Source organism: Salmo trutta, unplaced genomic scaffold (assembly GCF_901001165.1).
Source record: "Salmo trutta unplaced genomic scaffold, fSalTru1.1, whole genome shotgun sequence".
Lineage (NCBI taxonomy): Eukaryota > Metazoa > Chordata > Actinopteri > Salmoniformes > Salmonidae > Salmo > Salmo trutta.
Genome location: NW_021823043.1, coordinates 3,624,160 through 3,648,720, shown reverse-complemented (window position 1 = coordinate 3,648,720; position 24,561 = coordinate 3,624,160). Strand labels below are relative to the sequence as shown.

Here is a 24,561-nt window from a genome sequence, read left to right as displayed (position 1 = left end):
CACCGACACACACACACACACAGTGCTTTTAACAGTGTTTTACACCCACATATTTGAGAATGTTCTCTTGGGCGGCATCCACCCTGAACCTTAGAGGCTGCAGCCCTACATACATAGACTTGAATTCACTGGCCACTTTAATAATGGAACACTAGTCACTTTAATAATGTTGACATATTTTTGCTTTACTCATCTCATATGTATATACTGTACTCTATTCTACTGTATTTTAGTCTATGCCACTCCAACATTGCTCATCCTAATATTTATATATTCCTAAATTCCATTATTTTACTTTTAAGTTTGTGTGTATTATTGTGAATTGTTAGATATTACTGCACTGTTGGAGCTAGAAACACAAGCATTTCGCTACGCTCGCAACAACATCTGCTAAACATGTGTATGTGACCAATACAATTGTATTTTATTTGGGACCATGTATTCTGTTAAGGTTAGTGATACAGAGTTTAGCAAAAATGGTGTAAAAAAAATAAAATAAAAAGGTAATCAGTGACAATTTAATTAGATTTGACATGATCACTTAGTACAGACCCCCCAATATGACCCCACCTGGGATTTGAACTCACAACCTCTGGATTTGGGGTATGCTTATCTTTCTGCTGCGCCACAAAATCTATAGAATTTCAGACGTCCTCTACACATACCTATAATACGTCTCTGAACTTAACAAAATAGTGCCATCTGCACTGCTAATTTAGTCATCAGTTGATATGACTTCTCTCACTGACTCCATTTACTTATTCCAGCTATTTGTGTCTATGAGCTTGTACTCAGAATATTGTCAACATACTGACTTTTTAATTCTCATCCTGTGACTAAATATATCTTTGTCCTAATTTTCTTTCTTCTTTCAGTTTTCATCCTGTTTTCCTCCTTTGTGGAATTCTTTCACATGCGTCAGTAAACTAGACTTTTGAGTGAAGCTTTTCCCACAGTCACCACAGCTAAATGGTTTCTCTCCTGTGTGAGTTAGTATATGCATCTTTAGGGACCCCTTGTGATTGAAGCTTTTCCCACAGTCATCACAGCTAAATGATTTCTCTCCTGTGTGAGTCAGTTTATGGTTCCTTAGGTTCCCCTTCTGATTGAAGCTTTTCCCACAGTCAACACAGATAAATGGTTTCTCTCCTGTATGAGTCACCATGTGCACTGTTAAGTTCTCCTTACGATTGAACCTTTTCCCACAGTCACACTTAAACAATTTCTCCCTTGTGTGAATCATCATGTGCTTGGACAGATCTCCTTTGAGTTGGAAGGTCTTGCCACAAACAGGGCAGGTGCAGGGTTTCCCACTGTGACAGAGAAGGATATGGGCCGTCAGTGTACAGGTGGAGTCGTAGCGTATTCTGCAGAAGCGACATTCACTGAGTCTCTTCTTGTAGAGAGTCACATGCCTCTGCAGGTCAGTTTTCAGAGCAAACATTTCACCACAGTCACTGCAGTGGTGAGTTTTTCTAGACGTGGTGCTGAGTTTAAAACAGTGTTCTCCCATTGATGGGTTTGGATTCAATGATGAGCTGGGATCCAATGGCGGGTTGCTGTTAAGTCCTACTGGGTCGCTGCTTACGGCTGAGCTTTGGCTGGAGGCACCGTTGTGATTATCTGGAGGGTCACAGGGAATGTGGAGACCCTTTAGGTGGGTCACAGTAACAAAAGGTGTGAGATCCACTTGTTTAGGGTCACACTCTCTGTTCTCCACAGTCTGGGTTTGGGGAGAAGTGAAGGGCTGAAGTGGGTCCTCCTGATCACATTCACTTTTCACACAGGAAGGAGTGAATTTGAAATCAGCCTCCAGATCTTGAAGCTGCTCTTCCTCCTGACTGGTCCTGAGTTCCTCCTGTTCCTCTTTAATCTGTGGAAGCTCTGGGTTCTCCTGCCCCAGACTGGGGCTCCACTCCTGCTCACAGTGCTGCTGCTCAGGGAGAAGCTCATCTTCAGAGACAGTGAGAGAGAGCTGCAGGGAATCTGGAGGAAAGGAGAGAAGAGCAGAAGTTATCTATACAGTCGTCACTAGCTGGCACAGCCAGTCATAAACCCCGCCTATTTCTAAAATGAATATTTTAGAAATCGATATTTAATTAATTTTAAAATCGATATTTGTCAGAAAAATGTATTCCAGTGTCAAAATGGTTGGTACATTTTGGTCATAAAATATCTTCCAAAACAGAGTTGTGAGATTTGAGGGTTGGGTTTAGATTTCCACAATAGCCTTTGAGTCGTGCTGGGGACAACTGTAGCATTTTAGCTAACCCTTCACCTAACCTTAACCCAATTCTCTTAACCTTTGTTGTTAGTTCTCCTAACCCCCAATGTAAATTCTCCCCATAATTCTCCTTTGTTGGTATGATGCATATTTGTACTATTTAGGCATTTAAAGTCCGTGACTAACCACTGCGCCACAGAGTTTTGAAATACGTTTTTTTCAAATCAATTATCTGAACTAGGGATGCACGATATATCGGTAAGCATATCGGAATCAGACGATATTAGCTAAAAATGCCAACATCGGCATTGGCCCGATGTCTAGTTTAACGCCTATGTGCAAAACCAACGTCAAAGCTGAAGCGCATACCTGCAGCTGAAGTCGGACGTTTACATACACTTAGGTTGGAGTCATTAAAACTCGTTTTTCAACCACTCCACAAATTTCTTGTTAACAAACTATAGTTTTGGCAAGTCGGTTAGGACATCTACTTTGTGCATGACACAAGTAAGTTTTCCAACTATTGTTTACAGACAGATTGTCACTTATAATTCAATGTATCACAATTCCAGTGGGTCAGAAGTTTACAAACACTAAGTTGACTGTGCCTTTAAACAGCTTGGAAAATTCCAGAAAATGATGTCATGGCTTTAGAAGCTTCTGATAGGCTAATTGACATCATTTGAGTCAATTGGAGGTTGTTGTAGACCTCCACAAGTCTGGTTCATCCTTGGGAGCAATTTCCAAATGCCTGAAGGTACCACGTTCATCTGTACAAACAATAGTATGCAAGTATAAACACCATGGGACCACGCAGCCGTCATACCGCTCAGGAAGGAGAAGCGTTCTGGAATTGTGAAAAACTGAGTTCAAATGTATTTGGCTAAGGTGTATGTAAACTTCTGACTTCAACTGCACATGTAGGTAGAGTTATTAAAGGGACAACACATAGATAACAGTATCAACAGTATAAAAGGGGGGGGGCAATGCAAATAGTCTGGGTAGCCATTTAATCAGATGTTCAGGTCTCATATGGCTTGGGGGTAGAAGCTGTTTAGAAGGCTCTTGGACCAAGACTTGGCGCTCCGGTACCGCTAGCCGTGCGTCATAGTGGCGAGCGGTTTGCTGATGTCAACGTTGTGAACAGAGTGCCCAGGTGGCGGTGGGGTTATGGTATGGGCATAAGCTACAGACAAACACAATTTGAACAATGCCAATTTGAATGCACAGAGACACTGTGACGAAATCCTGAGGCCCTTTGTCATGCCACTCATCTGCTGCTATCACCTCCTGTTTCAGCATGACAATGCACAGCCATGTTGCATGGATCTGTACATAATTCCTGGAAGCTGAAAATGTCCCATTCCTTCCACGGCCTGCATACTCACCAGACGTCACACATTGAGCATGTTTGGGATGTTCAGGATCGACATGTAGGACAGTTCCAGTTCCGGCCAATATCCAGAAACTTCGCACAGCCATTGAAGAGGAGTGGGACAACATTCAACACGCCACAATCAACAGCCTGATCAACACTATGTGAAGGAGATGTCCCACTGCATGAGACAAATGGTGGTCACACCAGATAGTGACTGGTTTTCTGATCAACCACCCTACCGTTTTTTAAAGCTATCTGTGACCAATATATGCATATCTCTATTCCCAGTAATGTGAAATCCATAGATTAGGGACTAATGATTTTATTTAAATGTCTCTATATGAACTGTAACCCAGAAAAATCTTTGAAATTGTTGCATGTTGCGTTTATATTTTTGTTCAGTGTAACTATCAGTAGATCTACATACGAACCTATCCTACATAGTTGTATCTCCGGTGTGATCCTCAGCAGTCTCCGTAGCCGATCATTCTCCTCCTGGTACTCTGCTACCGTTTGCTCAACTGCCCCGAAAATCTCCACAGCTGCCGCCGTTAAACGCTCATTTAAAAACACACGAAACGACTGTAGTTTAGACATGTTTCAGTGGACTGAGAGTTGAGTATTACGCTAGTATAGCTTCGTCCTCGATGAAAAAGTTGTGGTCACAAACCAACCAAACCCTCCAGCTTTACTTCCGTATTGTTTTGTTCTGTTTTTATCAGCGGGTAACGAGCCCAGAAACAAATCACAGCGTCCCCATGGTGATGGGGTTTTACTACAAGCTACAGACAAATGATACTGGGAATAGATGCTGAAGCTCAGGGATTCTTAAAAGACGGGACAAACTGCCTTTTTCACACAAATATTTTGCTTAATATTAAACAACATATGAAATATACATTTTGATGGTCCAAATAACCTCATAATTCTTACATTTCTTTCTGAAAATGCAACTAACTGGATTTATGTCAACTTCATTAGACACCATAAAAGGCATTTCATTTTTACATTGTCCAACAAGTGTTTACAGGTCTTGATTATTTCATTCTAACATTAAATTATTCAAATATGTAATACAAATCTCCAAACGTTTTGATTTATTTTATAGCGCTATATCAGGAATGGGCAACTGGTGACCCGACCTTTTGAAGGCCCCCTGATCAATTTTTGTAAAAAGTATATACATTTTTTAAAAAGTCAGTTGGGGCCTCCACTTATTGTTGAGAGTTAGACTATCTAATGTAATGTAGTAAAATACACAAGGTGCAATATTGAAATTTGGTTGTGCATCAGCAGTTTCTCTCTTATGTCAGCCACTCAATTAGCCATGTCAGCAAAATATTTTTAGACAAGGAAATGAGTTTAGCAGCCAGCTATCTAAACTTAGTAATCATGGTCAAATAACCGGATGGCGGGACCTCTTTGATTTGGTCTCACTCAGATAATATATTAAAAACTGCAAACATTTCCCTTCATCCTATGGCAAAATGTGTAGAATTGCAGCAAACTTCCTCTAAAACGGCAACATTTTCTCTACGGCTCTTGGCAAAATGTGTAGAATTGCAGCAATCTTTCTCTCCGGCTCTTGGCAAAATGTGTAGAATTGCACAAAATTAACTCTAAAACTTCATGATGAGTGCATATTTTTTGTGGTCCCCACCCTCATCAAAGTTGCCCATCCCTGCACTATATAATGCTCTAGGGCTAATTTAGTTCGCATTTGAGCATATCTGTATAGTTTGAGAACATAAAACAACATTTATAAAGTTAAATATTATCCCTTAGATCACTGGAGGCTGCTGAGGGGAGGAAAGCTCATAATAATACATATATTTTTTATTTAACCCTTATTTAACTAGGCAAGTCAGTTCTTATTTCCAATGACAGCCTACTCTGACCAAACCTGGATGACGCTGGGTCAATTGTGCACTGTCCTATGGGACTCCCAATCATGGTCGGATGTGATGCAGCCTGGATTTGAACCGGGTACTACAGTGATGACTCTTGCACTGAGGTGTTGTGCCTTATACCGCTGTGCCACTTGGGAGCCCAACATAAATAATGTCTACAATGGAGTCAACAGAATGGCATCAAACACAAAGATGTTTTCCATGTGGTTGATTTGACTCCATTCCAGACATTATTATGAGCCGTCCTCCCCTCAGCAGCCTCCACTGCCTTAGATCTAGCACACCAAATACATCAATAGTTTAAGGATTTGTTTCAGAACAGTGATTCAAATATATTTTCTCAATATTGACCAAAAAAAATTAGCCAGCAGTGACGGAGTTGACAACAAATACTAAAAAATAAGTCCATACAAATATTTGTAAAATACAGAAAATTCTTCATTTGAAAATCAAGAATAAAAACATATCTTTCAGCACTCTGACAGAGTTGACGTCAGACAAAATCTGATGTTTTACAGAGTTGACAAAAATGTTTAGTTTCTTCATTCAAGTGGTATGCAAAGTAGCAATTTTCTTTTTCCTCAGCTGCTTCAACATGTTTGAACCAAATATAATATTCTATCAGGGACACGGAGTTGATAGTTTATGGTTGTGACCATGGTGATTTCAATATTGTTTATTTAAAACTATTAAAAGTTTAGAATTGAACACACTGGTCTTGTTGCACTACATGTAATGAGGAGATGAAGAAGGGGTCCTTGCTCATTCCTGATTCATTTATTCATTTTAGACAAATCTGAATGAGTTGACCAAATCTCCGGACACAATTTTCTAGGAATCACAGTTTTGAAAGAATTATTATTTAAAGTCAGACACGGTTATTGCAAGGATCTACATATTTATACTTTTTCAGTTAATATTCATTATTGCTCGTTTTCAGAATTTTAAACACTTTTTGAGGGTTTGAAATTGGGATCCTTTGCTCCGGACAAGGTCAAAGAGCAGACATGGAAATTAATATGAAAAATATTATAAAATTCCCCTACATTGTTTTACTCAAATAATGCAAGAAATTACACATTTTTCAACTACAAAAATAAAGTTTCCTGCTGGACAAGAATTGTTCCGACTTTCAAGAATCCCTGAGCTGTCCACCTTGATTTCGGCTAGATTTATCACACATCTGTGCATTCCAAAAGGGATTTATTCACTTTACCTTCCAAAAGGAACCCGACTTTGCCCCCAAGGCAGTCACTCATGCACAGGACAGGAAGGGCTAGCGTGCGAGAGAGAAGAGAGAGACTGAGCGAAAGAGAAAGAGAGAATACTGTTACCAGAACACCGACATCCGTTTCACTCCACAGGATACTAGGAGATCTAGCAGAGAGAGAAACAGGAGAGTGTTGTGACTATCTCTCTATAATGTCCTGTTGTGCTGCTTTGTCCTGTTGTGCGAATGTCTGACAACATATTGTCATCATTACTTTACCCACAACTTCACAAGTCAGTCACTAGACGGCAGCACTACACTGTGTTCCACTCAGACTGCAAGTACATAAGTCATGGAAACAGAGCTTAACACTTGAGTCCAACTGTTGATACTCAAACAGTTAGTGTCATGAGGGAAAATGTACTTACTACAACTGTGACATGTGGTTGTCTCACCTAGCCATTTTAAGATGAATGCACTAATTGTTGCTCTGAACCTCTTGAGGATACAATCCCGATAACGGGATTGGTTGGACAACAACCAGTGAGATAGCACGGCGCAATATTCAAAACAAAATAATCTCAAAATTAAAATTCAAGTATTATACGGCATTTTAAAGATACTCTACTCGTTAATCCAATCACATTGTCCGATTTCAAAAAGGCTTTACGGTGAAAGAAAAACATTAGAATATTTTAGCATAGGACCTCAGCAAAAAAAAAAAGAAGCAATTTTCCAAGCACGATAGCCATCACAAAACCAGATATACAGCTAAAATTAAGCACTAACCTTTGACAATCTTCATCAGATGATACTCCTAGGACATCATGTTAGACAATACATGCATTTTTTGTTCGATCAAGTTTATATTTATATCCAAAAACCCAATTTTTACATTGGCGCATGACGTTCAGAAAATGTTTTCTCCCCATAACTGCCGGTGAATAGGCACATTTAATTTACGGAAGAACTCATAAACGTTGAAAAAATGTATAACAATTATTTAAAGAATTACAGATAATCTACTCCTTTATGCAACCACTTTGTCAGATTTCAAAATAACGTTACGGAAAAAGCACATTGTTCAATATTCTGAGTACAGAACTTAGCCTTCAATGCTAAGCTATACAGTTAGCCTACAACCACGGCGTATACAAATCTCTAACAATATGTTCGAAATATTTACTTACCTTTGCTGATCTTTGGCGGAATGCACTCGGATGGGCACCCACTTCCACAAGAAATGTTCATTTGTTCTGCAAAGTCCATCATTTATGTCCAAATACGTCCGTTTTGTTGACCCATCCAGAACACTTTACAATGCCATGTGGCGTGGACGCAAATCCATAGACGAAATGTTCAAAGTTCCATTACCGTTTGTTGAAACCCGTCAAACGATGTTTACAATCAATCCTTTAGGGTATTTTTTAACGTAAAATTGCGATAATTTTACAACCGGGCAATGGCTATTCATCCCAGAGAAAAATATAAAAACGATGACGTCACGTGCATCATAAGACACCTCTGGCCAATGATTGACTGAGCCAAAATGATCTGCCCGGTAACAGCTGACGGTTGAAACCAGTTCATAAAGATTGTTGACAGCCAATGGAAGAGTTAGGAGGTGTAACATAAATCCTATGTCACTGTAGTTTTCCAAGGGATAAAAAACAAAAACTACATTTCTAAATTCTCCCACTTCCTGATTCAAATGTTCTGTTTTTTTGCCTGCCATATGAGTTCTGTTATACTCACAGACACCATTCAAACAGTTTTAGAAACTTCAGAGTGTTTTCTATTCAACTCTAGTAATAATATGCATATTCTATATTCTGGGCCAGAGTAGTAACCTGTTTAAATTGGGTACGTTTTTCATCCGGCCATGAAAATACTGCCCCCTAGCCCCTAGCCCCTAGAGGATAAGAGTGTCTAGTAAATGACAAAAATGTAAATACGCAGCTGGCTGGACACGTACGCACAAACACAGTCCGTCCCCATGCATGTAGTTCTAGGCCTGTAACCTACTGCTATTCTAGCCAGTGGTCCTGTGGTAACCAAACACTCTCTCCTGAGGATCAGAGAAAGAACATACTGTATGTCACTGAATTAGTTCACTTGGGAGACTGGGGAACAAATGGCATGCTTAAAGGTAACCTTTATAGATTAAACCAATGAAAAAGAAAGTTGAGTCATGTCTGGTCAGTCTGGCTGAGAGTGAGAGACACACACAGGGAAGGAAAGAGGGATGAAATATACAATAGACATTCTCACTTCTCATGTTGTTGTAGCCTACTGAAAGGATCCACGTTACTGTAATAGATCCACTTCATTGGCCAGCTAGCCGATTTCCTTTTGCTGTAGTAGGATGTCATGCAGACACCTCTTAAGCAGAGGGACACTGAGGAGCAAACATGTGTTTAGTTTTATTTACTCAACATTCATTAGTCTAGAAGCCTGTATGTATAGAATGGAAGATGTCCTCCTTTTGGGAACATTTAAGCAGATACCCAGTCTACACCTCTTTCTATTGTAGTAATGTATACTCCTCCACATTGGGATAAATCTGAATAACACACATTTGTACTTTGACACTCCTGGTGTTGACAACCAAATCATTTTACAGTCACCTTTGACCCCACAGTACACACCATCTATTCTATGACATCCCCTTATGGTCAGTCCTGTCCAGGTCAGTCATGTCTGGTTCAGTTTAGCATGGTCCTGTTTAGCTGTAATACAGTGTGTGTGTAGTTTAGTAATGGGTAACATGTCCAACAGTACCATCTAGTGGGGAGAAAGGTGAAGTGTCAGCACTGAGTTCATTAGAAGTGCCACAGTCAGACTTGTGACATGACCTGAAAAGGCAGTATTTTCCTCTAAAAAGCCTCAGATAGTGTTGAGAGACTGAATACATGCTCATGGACTCACATCGGTGGTTGGAGGAGGACAATACGATGATACCTCTCCTAGGGATCTGCTCTCCATGCTTCAGGATTAAAGTTCCTCTGGTCTCTGATCTATTCTAATGATAACCTGCTGTTTCTCTCCACAGTGCTCTCTGCTACTCTCTGGTCTAGTTACTTTACATCTGTCTGGAGGGAGAAATAGATGTTACAGAATCAGTTTATGGTCCCTTAGGTTCCCCTTCTGACTTAAGCTTTCCCCAGTCATGATTTCTCTCCTGTGTGAGTCAGCATAAGTAAAGACAAGGTCCGTTTATAACTGAAGCTTTTCCCACAGTCACCACAGCTAAATGGTTTCTCTCCTGTGTGAGTCAGAATATGCAAGGTTAGGGTCCCCTTTTGACTAAAACTCTTCCCGCAGTCACCACAGCTAAATGGTTTCTCTCCTGTATGAGTCACCATGTGTATTGTTAAGTGTTGCTTGCGATGGAAGCTTTTCCCACAGTCACCACACTTCCCGCTGTGACAGAGGAGGATATGGGCCGTCAGTTTACAGGTGGAGTCGTAGCGTATTCTGCAGAAGCGACATTCACTGACTCTCTTCTTGTAGAGAGGCACATGCTTCTGCAGGTCAGCTTTCAGAGCAAACATTTCACCACAGTCACTGCAGTGGTGAGTTTTTCTAGACGTGGTGCTGAGTTTAAAACGGTGTTCTCCCATTGATGGGTTTGGATTCAATGACGGGCTGGGATCCAATGACGGGCTGGGATCCAATGACGGGCTGGGATCCAATGACGGGCTGGGATCCAATGACGGGCTGGGATCCAATGACGGGCTGCTGTCGTCCTACTGGGTCACTGCTTACGGCTGAGCTGTGGCTGGAGGGATTGTTTTGATCATATAGAGGGTCACATGAAATGTAGAGACCCTTAAGGTGGTTCACAGTAAGAAACGGTGTGAGATCCACTTGTTTAGGGTCACTCTCTCTGTTCTCCACAGTCTGGATTTGGGGAGAAGTGAAGGGCTGAAGTGGGTCCTCCTGATCACATTCACTTTTCACACAGGAAGGAGTGAATTTGAAATCAGCCTCCAGCCCTTGAAGCTGCTCTTCCTCATGACTGGTCCTGAGTTCCTCCTGTTCCTCTTTAATCTGTGGAAGCTCTGGGTTCTCCTGCCCCAGACTAGGGCTCCACTCCTGCTCATAGTGCTGCTGCTCACGGAGAAGCTCCTCTTCAGAGACAGTGAGAGAGAGCTGCAGGGAATCTGGAGGAAAGGAGAGAAGAGCAGAGGTTATCTATACAGTCGTCACTAGCTGGCACAGCCAGTCATAAACCCCGCCTATTTCTAAAATGCATCTTCTTAAAGCAGAACTGAACTCAAGAACCAATCTCTCTCATTGAAAACAGCATTTGTGACATCGATATGTCAGAAAAATATATTCCAGTGTCAAAATGGTTGGTACATTTTGGTCATAAAGTATCTTCCAAAACAGAGTTGTGAGATTTGAGGGTTGGGTTTAGATTTCCACAATAGCCTTTGAGTCGTGCTGGAGACAACTGTAGTATCTTAGCTAACCCTTTGCCTAACCTTAACCCAATTCTCTTAACCTTTGTTGTTAGTTCTCCTAACCCCCAATGTAAATTCTCCCCATAATTCTCCTTTGTTGGTATGATGCAACAAGCAACCTGGTCTCAGAGAAAGACGTATAATACTATAGCTCCTCAAATACAGATAAGTTAGCTCAACTAATTAGAATGCTATTGTACGACCAGGTAAGACGTATGATACTATAGCTTCTCTAATTCATATGATATTGTATGAAGGCTATGACATTCATAATGTAACCTAATGTAATACATCATACTAAATATAGGGAACGGATTTACATACCAAATGACACCAGTGCTTCGAGGCTTGTGTAACATTTTCAAAGCAGTCTGATCCTTTACAAAAGTACAGCTGATGCTGTATAAAATGTAAATTACCCCGCAATCAAAGCTTTGTTTGATCACATGCTTTTTAGAAACGTGTGTTGCAAAATGTGAGATTACACCGTATTTATAAAAAAACATTTTTTAAGTTACAACAATTGAGCAGTAGCTCAGCAGGTAGGGTTGGGAACCATGGAACACTAACGATAAGACAGGGTCGAATCACTGCAAAAGCACAATATTTTGATTTATTTGATGTGAAACCACACTATCTGCACATTGTGGTTCTAATAATTCATTTAATTTAGTAGGATATATGATAAGCTTTTGTCACACTCACATTCTGCTACATAATGGCATGGATTCACAATTTTGAAAAAAAATTGCATTTTGAGGCAATTAGGTGGGTTTGGATTCAATGGCTACCTCATATTCGAGGTTATCTATAGAGACTTTAGACAGTCGTCACTAGCTGGCACAGCCACAGTCATAAACCCCGCCTATTTCTAAGATACATCTTCTTAAAGCAGAACTGAACTCAAGAACCAATTTCTCTCGTTGAAAACAGCATGTGACATTGACATAAGTCAGAAACATTTATTCCTGTGCCAAAATGGTAGGTAATTTTGGTCATAAAGTATCTTCCAAAACTGAGTTGTGAGATTTGAGTACAAGAGTTCGTCATGACTTAGAGGGTTGGGGTTTTGATTTCGACAATTCCCTTTGAATTGTGTCGGGGACAACTGTAGCATTTTAGCTAAACCTTCCCCTAACTTTAACCGAATTAATTCCTAACCTGCTACGCAAATTCTCCTAACCTTTGTCGTTAGTTCTCCTAACCATCAATGTCAATTCTCCGCATAATTCTCCTGTTGTTATGATGCAACAAGCAACCTGGTCTCAGAGAATAATAATACTATAGAGCTCCTCAAATACGAATGATAAGCTAGGTCATCCATTTCGTGTGCTATTGACCGACCAGGTAAGACGTATGATACAATAGCTTCTCTAATTCATATGATATTGTACGAAGGCTATGACATTCATAACTTAACCTAATGTAATATATCATACTAAATGTTGGGAACAGATTATCCTCTCTAGGGTAGGGGGCAGTATTTGCACGGCCGGATAAAAAACGTATCCGATTTAATCTGGTTATTACTACTGCCCAGAAACTAGAATATGCATATAATTGTTTGATTTGGATAGAAAACACCCTAAAGTTTCTAAAACTGTTTGAATGGTGTCTGTGAGTATAACAGAACTCATATGGCAGGCAAAAACCTGAGAAGATTCCTTACAGGAAGTGCCCTCTCTGACCATTTCTTGGCCTTCTACACTCTCTTTATTGAAAACTGAGGATCTCTGCTGTAACGTGACACTTCTTACGGCTCCCATAGGCTCTCAGAAGGCGGCAGAACGTTGAATGATGACTTTGCAGGCCATGGCTGAAAAACAGTAGTGCATTTGGTAAGTGGTCGATCAGAGAACAATGAGACTGGTGCGCGCGTGCACGAGAAGAGTCCATTTTAGATTTTTAGTCTTTGAACGAAAACAGGGTTTCCCGGTCGGAATATTATCGCTTTTTTACGAGAAAAATCGCATAAAAATTGATTTTAAACAGCGTTTGACATGCTTCGAAGTACGGTAATGGAATATTTAGATTTTTTTTGTCACGATACGCGCCGGCGCGTCACCCTTCGTTACCCTTCGGATAGTGTCTTGAAAGCACGAACAAAACAGAGGATATTTGAACATAACTATGGATTATTTTGAACCAAACCAACATTTGTTATTGAAGTCCTGGGAGTGCATTCTGATGAAGAACAGCAAAGGTAATCCAATTTTTCTTATAGTAAATCTGAGTTTGGTGAGTGCCAAACTTGGTGGGTGTCAAAATAGCTAGCCCATGATGGCGAGCCATCTACTCAGAATATTGCAAAATGTGCTTTTGCCGAAAAGCTATTTTAAAATCGGACATATCGAGTGCATAGAGGAGTTCTGTATCTATAATTCTTAAAATAATTGTTATGTTTTTTGTGAACGTTTATCGTGAGTAATTTAGTAAATTCACCGGAAGTTTGCGGTGGGTATGCTAGTTCTGAACGTCACATGCTAATGTAAAAAGCTGGTTTTTGATATAAATATGAACTTGATTGAACAAAACATGCATGTATTGTATAACATAATGTCCTAGGAGTGTCATCTGATGAAGATCATCAAAGGTTAGTGCTGCATTTAGCTATGGTTTTGGTTTATGTGACATTATATGCTAGCTTGAAAAATGGGTGTCTGATTATTTCTGGCTGGGTACTCTGCTGACATAATCTAATGTTTTGTTTTCGTTGTAAAGCCTTTTTGAAATCGGACAATGTGGTTAGATTAACGAGAGTCTTGTCTTTAAAATGGTGTAAAATAGTCATATGTTTGAGAAATTGAAGTAATAGCATTTCTAAGGTATTTGAATATCGCGCCACGGGATTCCACTGGCTGTTGAGTAGGTGGGACGATTTCGTCCCACATACCCTAGAGAGGTTATATACCAAATCTTACAAATTGTTCTGAGACCAAGTTGCACAACACCGGTGCTTCGAGGCTTGCGTAACATTTTCAAAGCAGAGAGCTACTCTTCAGCAAATATAATTTAGTCTATTCATCTATGGCAAATATACTTACATGTTTCCCCTTTCATCTGTATCTGGTATTAGCTAGTTACTGGCTATGTAGGTCTTCAGCTAGTATGGAACAAAAGGGGGGAAAAGTGACTTTCAAAACTCAGACGTAGTTGTCAAGTCAACTCATCCGACAGTGCTGCTGTGAAAAAATAAGGATATCATTGATGCAAATTCAATGTTGTTTGAGTTGCATTGTGCATCACCAAATTTGCTTGAGATTTTTGTTACTGCAACAATGCATCCAAGTTGCTTGACATAGGCGTTTCAAAGAGCTGTCAGTCAAGACGAGCTCATGAATATAAGCTCCCTGCCAACAGCCTGTCTTTTTAAACTTCCTGGTTGTTAGCCATGACAGAAAAATTACATTTTCATAATGACAGTTCAGGACCTTTAAACAAACCAACCACACTTCCCCCTGGCCAGCTGGCTCATGACATCAGATCATGAAAATAAACTCAGCAAAAAAAGAAATGTCCCTTTTTCAGGACCCTGTCTTTCAAAGATAATTCGTAAAAATCATAATATCTTCACAGATCTTCATTGTAAAGGGTTTAAACACTGTTTCCCATGCTTGTTCAATGAACCATAAACAATTAATGAACATGCACCTGTGGAACGGTCATTAAGACACTAGCAGCTTACAGACAGTAGGCAATTAAGGTCACAGTTATGAAAACTTAGGACACTAAAGAGGACTTTCTACTGTCTCTGAAAAACACCAAAAGAAAGATGCCCAGGGTCCCTGCTCATCCGTGTGAACGTGCCTTAGGCATGCTGCAAGGAGGCATGAGGACTGCAGATGTGGCCAGGACAATAAATTACAATGTCCGTACTGTCAGACGTCTAAGACAGCGCTACAGGGAGACAGGACAGACAGCTGATCATCCTCGCAGTGGCAGACCACGTGTAACAACACCTGCACAGGATCGGAACATCTGAACATCACACCTACAGGACAGGTACAGGATGGCAACAACAACTCCCCGAGTTACACCAGGAACGCACAATCCCTCCATCAGTGCTCAGACTGTTCGCAATAGGCTGAGAGAGGCTGGACTGAGGGCTTGTAGGCCTGTTGTAAAGGAGGTCCTCACCAGACATCACCGTCAACAACGTCGCCTATGGGCACAAACCCACCGTCGCTGGACCAGACAGGACTGGCAATAAGTGCTCTTCACTGACGAGTCGCGGTTTTGTCTCACCAGGGGTGATGGTCGGATTCACGTTTATCGTCGAAGGAATGACCGTTACACCGAGGCCTGTACTCTGGAGCGGGATCGATTTGGAGGTGGAGGGTCCGTCATGGTCTGGGGCGGTGTGTCACAGCATCTTCGGACTGAGCTTGTTGTCATTGCAGGCAATCTCAATGCTGTGCGTTACAGGGAAGACATCCTCCTCCCTCATGTGGTACCCTTCCTGCAGGCTCATCCTGACAATGCCACCAGCCATACTGCTCGTTCTGTGTGGGATTTCCTGCAAGACAGGAATGTCAGTGTTCTGCCATGGCCAACGAAGAGCCCGGATCTACCCCAAGAAATGTCCAGGAACTTGCAGGTGCCTTGGTGTAAGAGTGGGGTAACATCTCACAGCAAGAACTGGCAAATATGGTGCAGTCCATGAGGAGGAGATGCACTGCAGTACTTAACGCAGCTGGTGGCCACACCAGATACTGACTGTTACTTTTGATTTTGACCCCCCCCCCCTTTGTTCAGGGATACATTATTCAATTTCTGTTAGTCACATGTCTGTGGAACTTGTTAAGTTTCTATCTCAGTTGTTGAATCTTGTTATGTTCATACAAATATTTACACATGTTAAGTTTGCTGAAAATAAACGCAGTTGAGAGTGAGAGGACGTTTCTTTTTTTTGCTGAGTTTGTCTGTTTTTAGTATTTGTTGTCAACTCCGTCACTGCTGGCTAACCCCGTTAAGATAGATTTTTTTTTGTCAGTATTGCGAAAAATATATTTTAATCACTGTTCTGAAACAAATGCTTAAACTATTGATGTATTTGGTGTGCTAGATCTAAGGCAGTGGAGGCTGCTGAGGGGAGGACGGCTCATAATAATGTCTGGAATGGAGTCAATGGAGTGGTATCAACCACATGGAAAACATCTTTGTGTTTGATGCCATTCTGTTGACTCCATTGTAGACATTATTATGAGCCGTCCTCCCCTCAGCAGCCTCCACTGATAGAGAGAAACAGGAGAGGGCACAATTGAATACTGAGGGGGCACTGTTGTGACTAAATCGTTGGTTGAAAACTGTTTTCTGCCCCTCCCAAAAGATAGAATTTGTAGATAATTGGCCCTCTTTCTGGGACTCACCCACAAACAGGACCAAGCCTGGCCTGCTGAGGAGTGACGGACTCCATCCTAGCTGGAGGGGTGCTCTCATCTCATCTATGAACATAGACAGGGCTCTAAATCCTCTAGTTCCTCAATGAGATAGGGTACAGGCCAGGCAGCAGGCTGTTAACCAGCCTGCCAGCTTAGTGGAGTCTGCCACTTGCACAGTCAGTGTATTCAGCTCAGCTATCCCCATTGAGACCGTGTCTGTTCCTCGATCTAGGTTGGGCAAAACTTAACATGGCGGTGTTCGCTTTAGCAATCTCACTGGAATAAAGACCTCCTCCGTTCCTGGCATTATTGAAAGAGATTGTGATATCTCACATCTCAAAATAGGGCTACTTAATGTTAGATCCCTCACTTCCAAGGCAGTTACAGTCAATGATAGTCACTGATCGTAATCTTGATGTGATTGGCTTGACTGAAACATGGCTTAAGCCTGATGAATTTACTGTGTTAAATGAGGCCTCTCCTCCTGGTTACACTAGTGACCGTATCCCCGCGCATCCTGCAAAGGCAGATGTGTTGCTAACATTTATGATAGCAAATGAAAAAAATTAAATGAAAAAAGACTGCATTTTCGTCTTTTGAGTTTCTAGTCATGAAATATATGCAGCCTACTCAATCACTTTTTATACCTACTGTTTACAGCCCTGGGATGTATACAGCATTCCTCATGGAGGACCCTGAATTCCAATCGGACCTTGTAGTCATGGCAGATAATATTCACATTTTTGATGACTTTAATATTCATATGGAAAAGTCCACAGAACCACTCCAAAAGGCTTTCGGAGCCATCATCGATTCAGGGGGTTTTGTCCAACATGCCTCCGGACCTACTCACTGCCACAGTCATACTCTGGACCTAGTTTTGTCCCGTGGAATAAATATTGTGGATCTTAATGTTTTTCCTCACTATCGGACCACCATTTTATTACATTTGCAATTGCAACAAATAATTTTCTCAGACCCCAACCAATGATCATCAAAAGCTGTGCTATAAATTCTTTGACAACCCAAAGATTCCTTGATGCCCTTCCAGACTCCCCCCACCTACCCAAGGATGTCAGAGTACAAAAATCGGTTAACCACCTAATTGAGGAACTACATTTAACCTTGCGTAATATCCTAGATGCAGTCGCACCCCTAAAAACAAAAAACATTTGTCATAAGAAACTAGCTCCCTGGTATACAGAAAATACCTGAGCCCTGAAGCAAGCTTCCAGAAAATTGTAACCGAAATGGCGCCACACCAAACTGGAAGTCTTCCGACTAGCTTGGAAAGACAGTACCGTGCAGTATCGAAGAGCCCTCACTGCTGCTTGATCATTAATATTTTTCCAACTTAATTGAAGAGAATAAGAACAATCCTAAATGTATTTTTGATACTGTCACAAATCTAACTAAAAAGCAGCATTCCCCAAGAGAGAATGGCTTTCACTTCAGCAGTGATAAATTCATGAACTTCTTTGAAGAAAAGATCATGATCATTAGAAAGCAAATTACGGCCTCCTCTTTAAATCTGCGTATTTCTCCAAAGCTCAGTTGTCCTAAGTCTGCACAACACTGCCAGGACCGAGGATCAAGGAAGACACTCAAGTTATTAATACTATATCTCTTGACACATTGATGAAAATAGTCATGGCCTCTAAACCGTCAAGCTGCATACTGGACCCTATTCCAACTACTGAAAGAGCTGCTTCCTGTGCTTGGCCCTCCTATGTTGAACATAATAAATGCCTCCCTATGCACCGGATGTGTACCAAACTCACTAAAAGTGGCAGTAATAAAGCCTCTCATGAAAAAGCCAAACCTTGACCCAGAACCTCCCGAATCTCCCATTCCCTTCCTGGCCGGTTCCCCTCTCTCCACTGGGATTCTCTGCCTCTAACCCTATTACGGGGGCTGAGTCATTGGCTTACTGGTGCTCTTCCATGCCGTCACTAGGAGGGGTGCGTCACTTGAGTGGGTTGAGTCACTGACGTGATCTTCCTGTCCGGGTTGTCGCCCCGCTCGGGTTTGTGCTGTGGGGGAGATCTATGTGGGCTATACTCGGCCTTGTCTCAGGGTAGTAAGTTGGTGGTTTGAAGATATCCCTCTAGTGGTGTGGGGGCTGTGCTTTGGCAAAGTGGGTGGGATTATATCCTGCCTGGTTGGCACTGTCCGGGGGTACTGTCGGACGGGGCTACAGCGTCTCCCGAACCGCCCTGTCTCAGCCTCCAGTATTTATGCTGCAATAGTTTATGTGGCAGGGGGCTAGGATCAGTCTGTTATGTCTGGAGTATTTATCCTGTCTTATCCGGTGTCCTGTGTGAATTTAAGTATGCTCCCTCTAACTCTTTTCTCTCGGAGGACCTGAGAGGTTGGGTGACTGGGGAACAAATGGCATGCTTAAAGGTAACCTTTATAGATTAAACCAATGAAAAAGAAAGTTGAGTCATGTCTGGTTGGTCTGGCTGAGAGTGAGAGACACACACACAGGGAAAGAAAGAGGGATGAAATATACAATAGACATTCTCACTTCTCATGTTGTTGTAGCCTACTGGAAGGATCCTTGTTAGTGTAATTGATCCACCTCATTGGCCAGTTAGCCGATTTCCTTTTGCTGTAGTAGGATGTCATGCAGACACCTCTTAAGCAGAGGGACACTGAGGAGCAAACATGTGTTTAGTTTTATTTACTCAACATTCATTAGTCTAGAAGCCTGTATGTATAGAATGAAAGATGTCCTCCTTTTGGGAACATTTAAGCAGATACCCAGTCTACACCTCTTTCTATTGTAGTAGACTAATGCATACAGTTAAAGTCCCACTCCTCCACATTATGGTCAATATGGATAACACACACCTGTTTACTTTGACTCTCCTGGTGTTGTGAACCTAATCCTGATTTACAGTCACCTCTGACCCCACAGTACACAACATCTATAACGTCTTCCCTCATTCCCATGGACAGTCATGTCTGGTTCAGCTTAGCATGGTCCTGTTTGGCTGTAATACAATGTGTTTAGTAATGGTTTATGATTTATAGCAATGATTTATTTTACAATATGCCCTCATAGGTCTCTGGAAAATAAGATGAAATGACAGGTTTCATATACAGGGATACTGCAGTCACATCTTAAACAGTGCCATCTAGTGGGGAGACATCTTAAACAGTGCCATCTAGTGGGGAGACATCTTAAACAGTGCCATCTAGTGGGGAGACATCTTAAACAGTGCCATCTAGTGGGGAGACATCTTAAACAGTGCCATCTAGTGGGGAGACATCTTAAACAGTGCCATCTAGTGGGGAGACAACTTAAACAGTGCCATCTAGTGGTAGGAAAGCAGAAGTGTCACCACTGAGTTCATAATACAGTGGGATCTAAAATGATTATCAAATTATCTTTGATAAAGATTAGCAATAATGACTGTACAAAATAAATCCTTCAAATACTTTGCTATAAGGTATTCTTTTATACTAATACTATTTTCCCCCAAAGGGTATTCTTATTTGCAATAAAACTGACTCAAAAATGACAATACATTATTTACCATTCATTTCTATTGGGCACAAAATAATCTGAAACAACAAAAACAAACGTTTGTAGAGTTCGTAGAGTCACAGGATTGATGTAGTATTTTGTCTACTTTATTTATTATAATCTTCAGGGGTGTTAATGTTTACCACTACTCTTCTGAGAAAAAAAAGGTATTCTTTTTCTGAACATTTGTATTCATATAAAATAATATACTTTCCCAATTTTTTTAAGCACACAAAATAGCTCAGCATTTGAATTATTTATTTTATACAGTCATTATTGCTCATATTTATCAAGGACATCAATCATTTCAGACTCCATTGTATATGCCATTTAGCAGAAGCTTTTATCCAAAGGGCATACATTTTACAAACGTGTTTGCTGTGACACTGTTAGAGGATGGCAGTTGTCACATGACCTGAAAAGTTAGTATTTTCCTCTAAAAAGCCTTGGAGAGTGTTGAGACTAGAACCCTCATTCTGTGACCTCTATCTCTCCCTCCAGACAGTTGTAAAGTAGCTCGGCCCTCCATGTAGACCAGAGAGTAGCAGAGAGCACTGTGGAGAGAAACAGCAGGTTATCAATAGAATAGATCAGAGACCAGAGGAACTTTAATCCTGAAGCATGGAGAGCAGATCCCTAGGAGAGGTATCATCGTATCGTCCTTCACCAACCAATAGATGTGAGTCTATGAGTGTGTACTCAGAGTATTGTCCACATCCTGCCTTTTTATTCTCATTTTGTGACTAAATAGTTCTTCTTTAAGATTTCATACTGTTTTCCTCCTTTGTGGATGTTTTTAACATGAGTCAGTAAGTTAGACTTGTGATTGAAGCTTTTCCCACAGTCACCACAGCTAAATGGTTTATCTTCTGTGTGAGTCAGTTCATGCTTCTTTAGGTTCCCCTTCAAATTGAAGCTTTTCCCACAATCTCCACAGATAAATTGTTTCTCTCCTGTGTGAGTCCGTATATGTCTACTTAGGTCCCCCTTCTGATAGAAGCTTTTCCCACAGTCTCCACAGATAAATTGTTTCTCTACAGTGTGAGTCAGTCTATGCTTCCGTAGGGTCCCCTTCTGACTGAATCTTTTCCCGCAGTCAGCACAGTTAAATGCTTTCTCCCCTGTGTGAATAGGAATATGATCAATAAGGTTCCCCTTGCGATTGAAGCCCTTCCCACAGTAACCACAACTAAATGATTTCTCCCCTGTGTGAATCCTCATGTGCTTGGACAGATCTGCGTTGAGTTTGAAGGTCTTGCTACAAACAGGGCAGGTGCAGGGTTTCCTACCGCGACAGAGTCGGAAATGGGCCTTCAGTTTACAGCTGGAGTTGTAGCGTTTGTTGCAGAAGCGGCATTCACTGGGTCTCTGCATGGCAAGAGTCACATGCCTCTTCAGGTCAGTTTTCAGAGCAAACATTTCACCACAGTCACTGCAGTGGTGAGTTTCTCTAGACGTGGTGCTGGGTTTGGAACAGTGTTCACCCATTGATGGGTTTGGATTCAATGATGAGCTGGGATCCAATGGCGGGTTGCTGTCAAGTCCTACTGGGTCGCTGATTATGGCTGAGCTTTGGCTGGAGGCACCGTTGTGATTATCTGGAGGGTCACAGGGAATGTGGAGACCCTTTAGGTGGGTCACAGTAACAAAAGGTGTGAGATCCACTTGTTTAGGGTCACACTCTCTGTTCTCCACAGTCTGGATTTGGGGAGAAGTGAAGGGCTGAAGTGGGTCCTCCTGATCACATTCACTTTTCACACAGGAAGGAGTGAATTTGAACTCAATGATATCAGCCTCCAGCCCTTGAAGCTGCTCTTCCTCCTGACTGGTCCTGAGTTCCTCCTGTTCCTCTTTAATCTGTGGAAGCTCTGGGTTCTCCTGCCCCAGACTGGGGCTCCACTCCTGCTCACAGCGCTGCTGCTCAGGGAGAACCTCCTCTTCAGAGACAGAGAGCTGCAGGGAGTCTGGAGGAAAGGAGAGAGGAGCAGAGGTTATCTATAGAGCCTTTAGACATCAGGGTTGGGGTCAATTAGAAGTTAAAGCTAGAATCATTAGTTGCTACATAACTGTTTTGACTTATAAATGATTGTTGAAGAATAGAATGTATAAATGCCTCCTGAGCTCAGTTCAACTGTCGTCCCCCATCAGAACGCAAAATATAATCTTGTTTTACTCCAATGTTTGTAAACAATGTAAAAATAGCCACAAAACATGGTTAAAACTATAATGTTGACATCATGGATGGTCATCTTGCATCCATTAATCAGTCTATGAATTTGAGAGTGGTTACATTTCTCCAGGCTCATTCCTCACCTTTTACCAAAAATAGAGGCAGGGTGATCCCACTTTATTATTGTTTCAATTAAGGCCTCTGGGGAAGTAGATTCAAGTTAACAAAAATTCCAATTGAAAAATTGATCAACTAGAATCAACTTTCAATTACTCAATAAACGTTAGATAATAAGCTATTTATTACTAATGTAAAACATAATACAAGTTCATATATAATGAGAATATGTTTTAGCACTGGTATTAGAAAATGGTTGGTAGGTAGGAAGATATGTAGAAAGTGATTCTCCAATAGAAATCCCAGATCACGCCTGTAGGGCAATGTCATGACGACGTTAGCTAGCTAATCTAATTCGCAGAAAATTCTGGTTCAAGCGAAATGAACACACCCCTGGTGAGAACGTCAACGTTCGTCTCCCGCCAAACTGCGCATGTGCAAGCGGTCAACTCTTAGGCACTCCTCAGTCGTTTTTGACAAACATAAAAACGTGTCAATTTGGCACTTTCATAAGGTTGTAGTAATGACATGTTCACCTACTTAAAACATTTGTTTGAATCTGGGTTGTGTCTTTAGAAATCGAGAAAATGAACAACTAAGGAGTGATGGTTCACTTTTCTCATTGACTTCTCAAACCCCGGTCTGGTCTGCCGAGTCTTGCTTCGCAAACGTTAACGGAAGTCTGACGATGTTGAGCCTCGGGGTTTAGAAACTGTGGTAACAGTTAATAAAGCATATTGAAATGGTGATCACTGACCGCCTAAAAAGTTTATTTATGAAGCAGAACTGCTAGCAAATCAGTAGATCTACATACGAACCTATTCTGCATCGTTTTATCTCCGGTGTGATCCTCAGCAGTCTCCGTAGCCGATCATTCTCCTCCTGGTACTCCACTACCGTTTGCTCAACTGCCCCGAAAATCTCCACAGCTGCCGCCGTTAAACGCTCGTTTAAGAACACACGAAACAACTGCAGTTTAGACATATTTCAGGGACTCAGAGTTGGGTATTCAGCTAGAATGTATACATCCACGAGGACAGAATGGTGGGCAAGAACAAAACAAACCCGCTCGAAGTTTTACTTCCGCGTTGTCTTTTCCTGTTTTTGTCAGCGGGTGGCGAGCCCATAAAAACACCACAGCATCACCATGTGGATGGGTTTTTTACTACACGCTACAGACCAACGAAAATGGCAATCAGTGGAGGCTGGTGCGAGGAGCTACAGGAGGACGGATGGAACGGTATCAAACACATCCATTCCGTTTATTCCATTCCAGCCATTACAATCACCCTGTCCTCCTATAGCGCCTCCCACCAGCTTCCACTGATGGAAATATATAACACATGTGGGGAAACAGTAAATGGTTATATTAAGTCATAAGGTAATCTAGGATGATAATTTCTTGCATGAACTAAATTAACAGACCTGCAATGGCTTGGAAGTGATAGACTAGCATGCACTAAACCAGAGACTGCAGTTATCAAGAGCAATTATAAAGAAATAAATGTTATTGAAATGAGGCTGAAAAAACACTATTTTCTGGAAAACATCCATTTGATCATTACAGCACCACTTAAATTAAACTTTACTTACAAAGAATGAAAAAATAAATATAAAATAATAATGTACCTGAAACCTGACTGGTGGTATTTAGAATAGCTATGACTTCCATGGACGGCCCAGGTTTTAGTTTTTTGCTTTCAAATAAGCTCTATACAGCCAGGTTTGGGGCGTTCCTTACTAATTAGTGACCTTAATGCATCGCTCAAGTACAAGTGAGGAGCGGCCCTCCATGGAATGAGTTTGGCATGTGCCATAGAAGGATAGGTGTTTGTGTAACAACAAGCTCTCACAGTTGCAGGTCAGAATTAGACGTTCATCCATGTGTCTCAAATGTCAAATGTAGAAGTGTTTAAGGTTAAGTTTAGGCATCAACTCTGAATTCTTAAGGTTCGGCATTATGTCTGAATGGTTAAGGTAAGGGTTAAGGTTTGGGATAGTTTTGTTTTAAGTCTATCACAATTCAAAAGGCACTCGCACATCTGAGCAATCTTGTTGCAGGTGCATGGCAACAGTTGAAACAGGATGAAGGAAAAAGGAAACCGCACACTGCTCTTGATAGTATCACTGATATTTAATAAGCTTACGTATCGGCCTAACGGCCTTC

At 41.3% G+C, this 24,561-nt stretch overlaps 2 protein-coding genes across 3 annotated transcripts; both read right to left on the bottom strand.

Annotated features, from left to right (window-relative positions):
- Positions 1–403: 403 nt before the first annotated feature.
- On the bottom strand, positions 404–4,514 carry LOC115188411 (oocyte zinc finger protein XlCOF8.4). Its single transcript, XM_029747250.1, has 2 exons — positions 4,034–4,514; positions 404–1,986 (listed from the first exon to the last, which is right to left on the bottom strand). Exons 1-2 carry the CDS (start codon positions 4,197–4,199, stop codon positions 872–874), a joined length of 1,281 nt encoding a protein of 426 aa, XP_029603110.1. The 5' UTR covers positions 4,200–4,514; the 3' UTR covers positions 404–871.
- Positions 4,515–9,121: 4,607 nt separating this feature from the next.
- On the bottom strand, positions 9,122–23,492 carry LOC115188394 (zinc finger protein 250). 2 transcript variants are annotated; one of them, XM_029747203.1, is made up of 4 exons: positions 23,213–23,492; positions 19,429–22,071; positions 19,103–19,229; positions 9,122–10,888 (listed from the first exon to the last, which is right to left on the bottom strand). In XM_029747203.1, the coding sequence occupies exons 1-2, from the start codon at positions 23,376–23,378 to the stop codon at positions 20,840–20,842; spliced, it is 1,398 nt and encodes a 465-aa protein (XP_029603063.1). In that variant the 5' UTR covers positions 23,379–23,492; the 3' UTR covers positions 9,122–10,888; positions 19,103–19,229; positions 19,429–20,839. The 2 variants fall into 2 exon arrangements, with proteins under 2 accessions (XP_029603063.1, XP_029603062.1); XM_029747202.1 differs by having other exon boundaries at positions 9,133–10,888; positions 19,103–22,071.
- Positions 23,493–24,561: the final 1,069 nt, after the last annotated feature.

Excerpts from the sequence above, each read along its gene's own strand:
- LOC115188411 (XM_029747250.1), bottom strand. The coding sequence starts at position 4,199 with ATGTCTAAACTACAGTCGTTTCGTGTGTTTTTAAATGAGCGTTTAACG. Across the intron at positions 1,987-4,033 it reads GATACAACTATGTAGGATAG|ATTCCCTGCAGCTCTCTCTC; the intron begins GTTCGTATGTAG and ends CCTTTCCTCCAG.
- LOC115188394 (XM_029747203.1), bottom strand. The coding sequence starts at position 23,378 with ATGTCTAAACTGCAGTTGTTTCGTGTGTTCTTAAACGAGCGTTTAACG. Across the intron at positions 22,072-23,212 it reads GATAAAACGATGCAGAATAG|ACTCCCTGCAGCTCTCTGTC; the intron begins GTTCGTATGTAG and ends CCTTTCCTCCAG.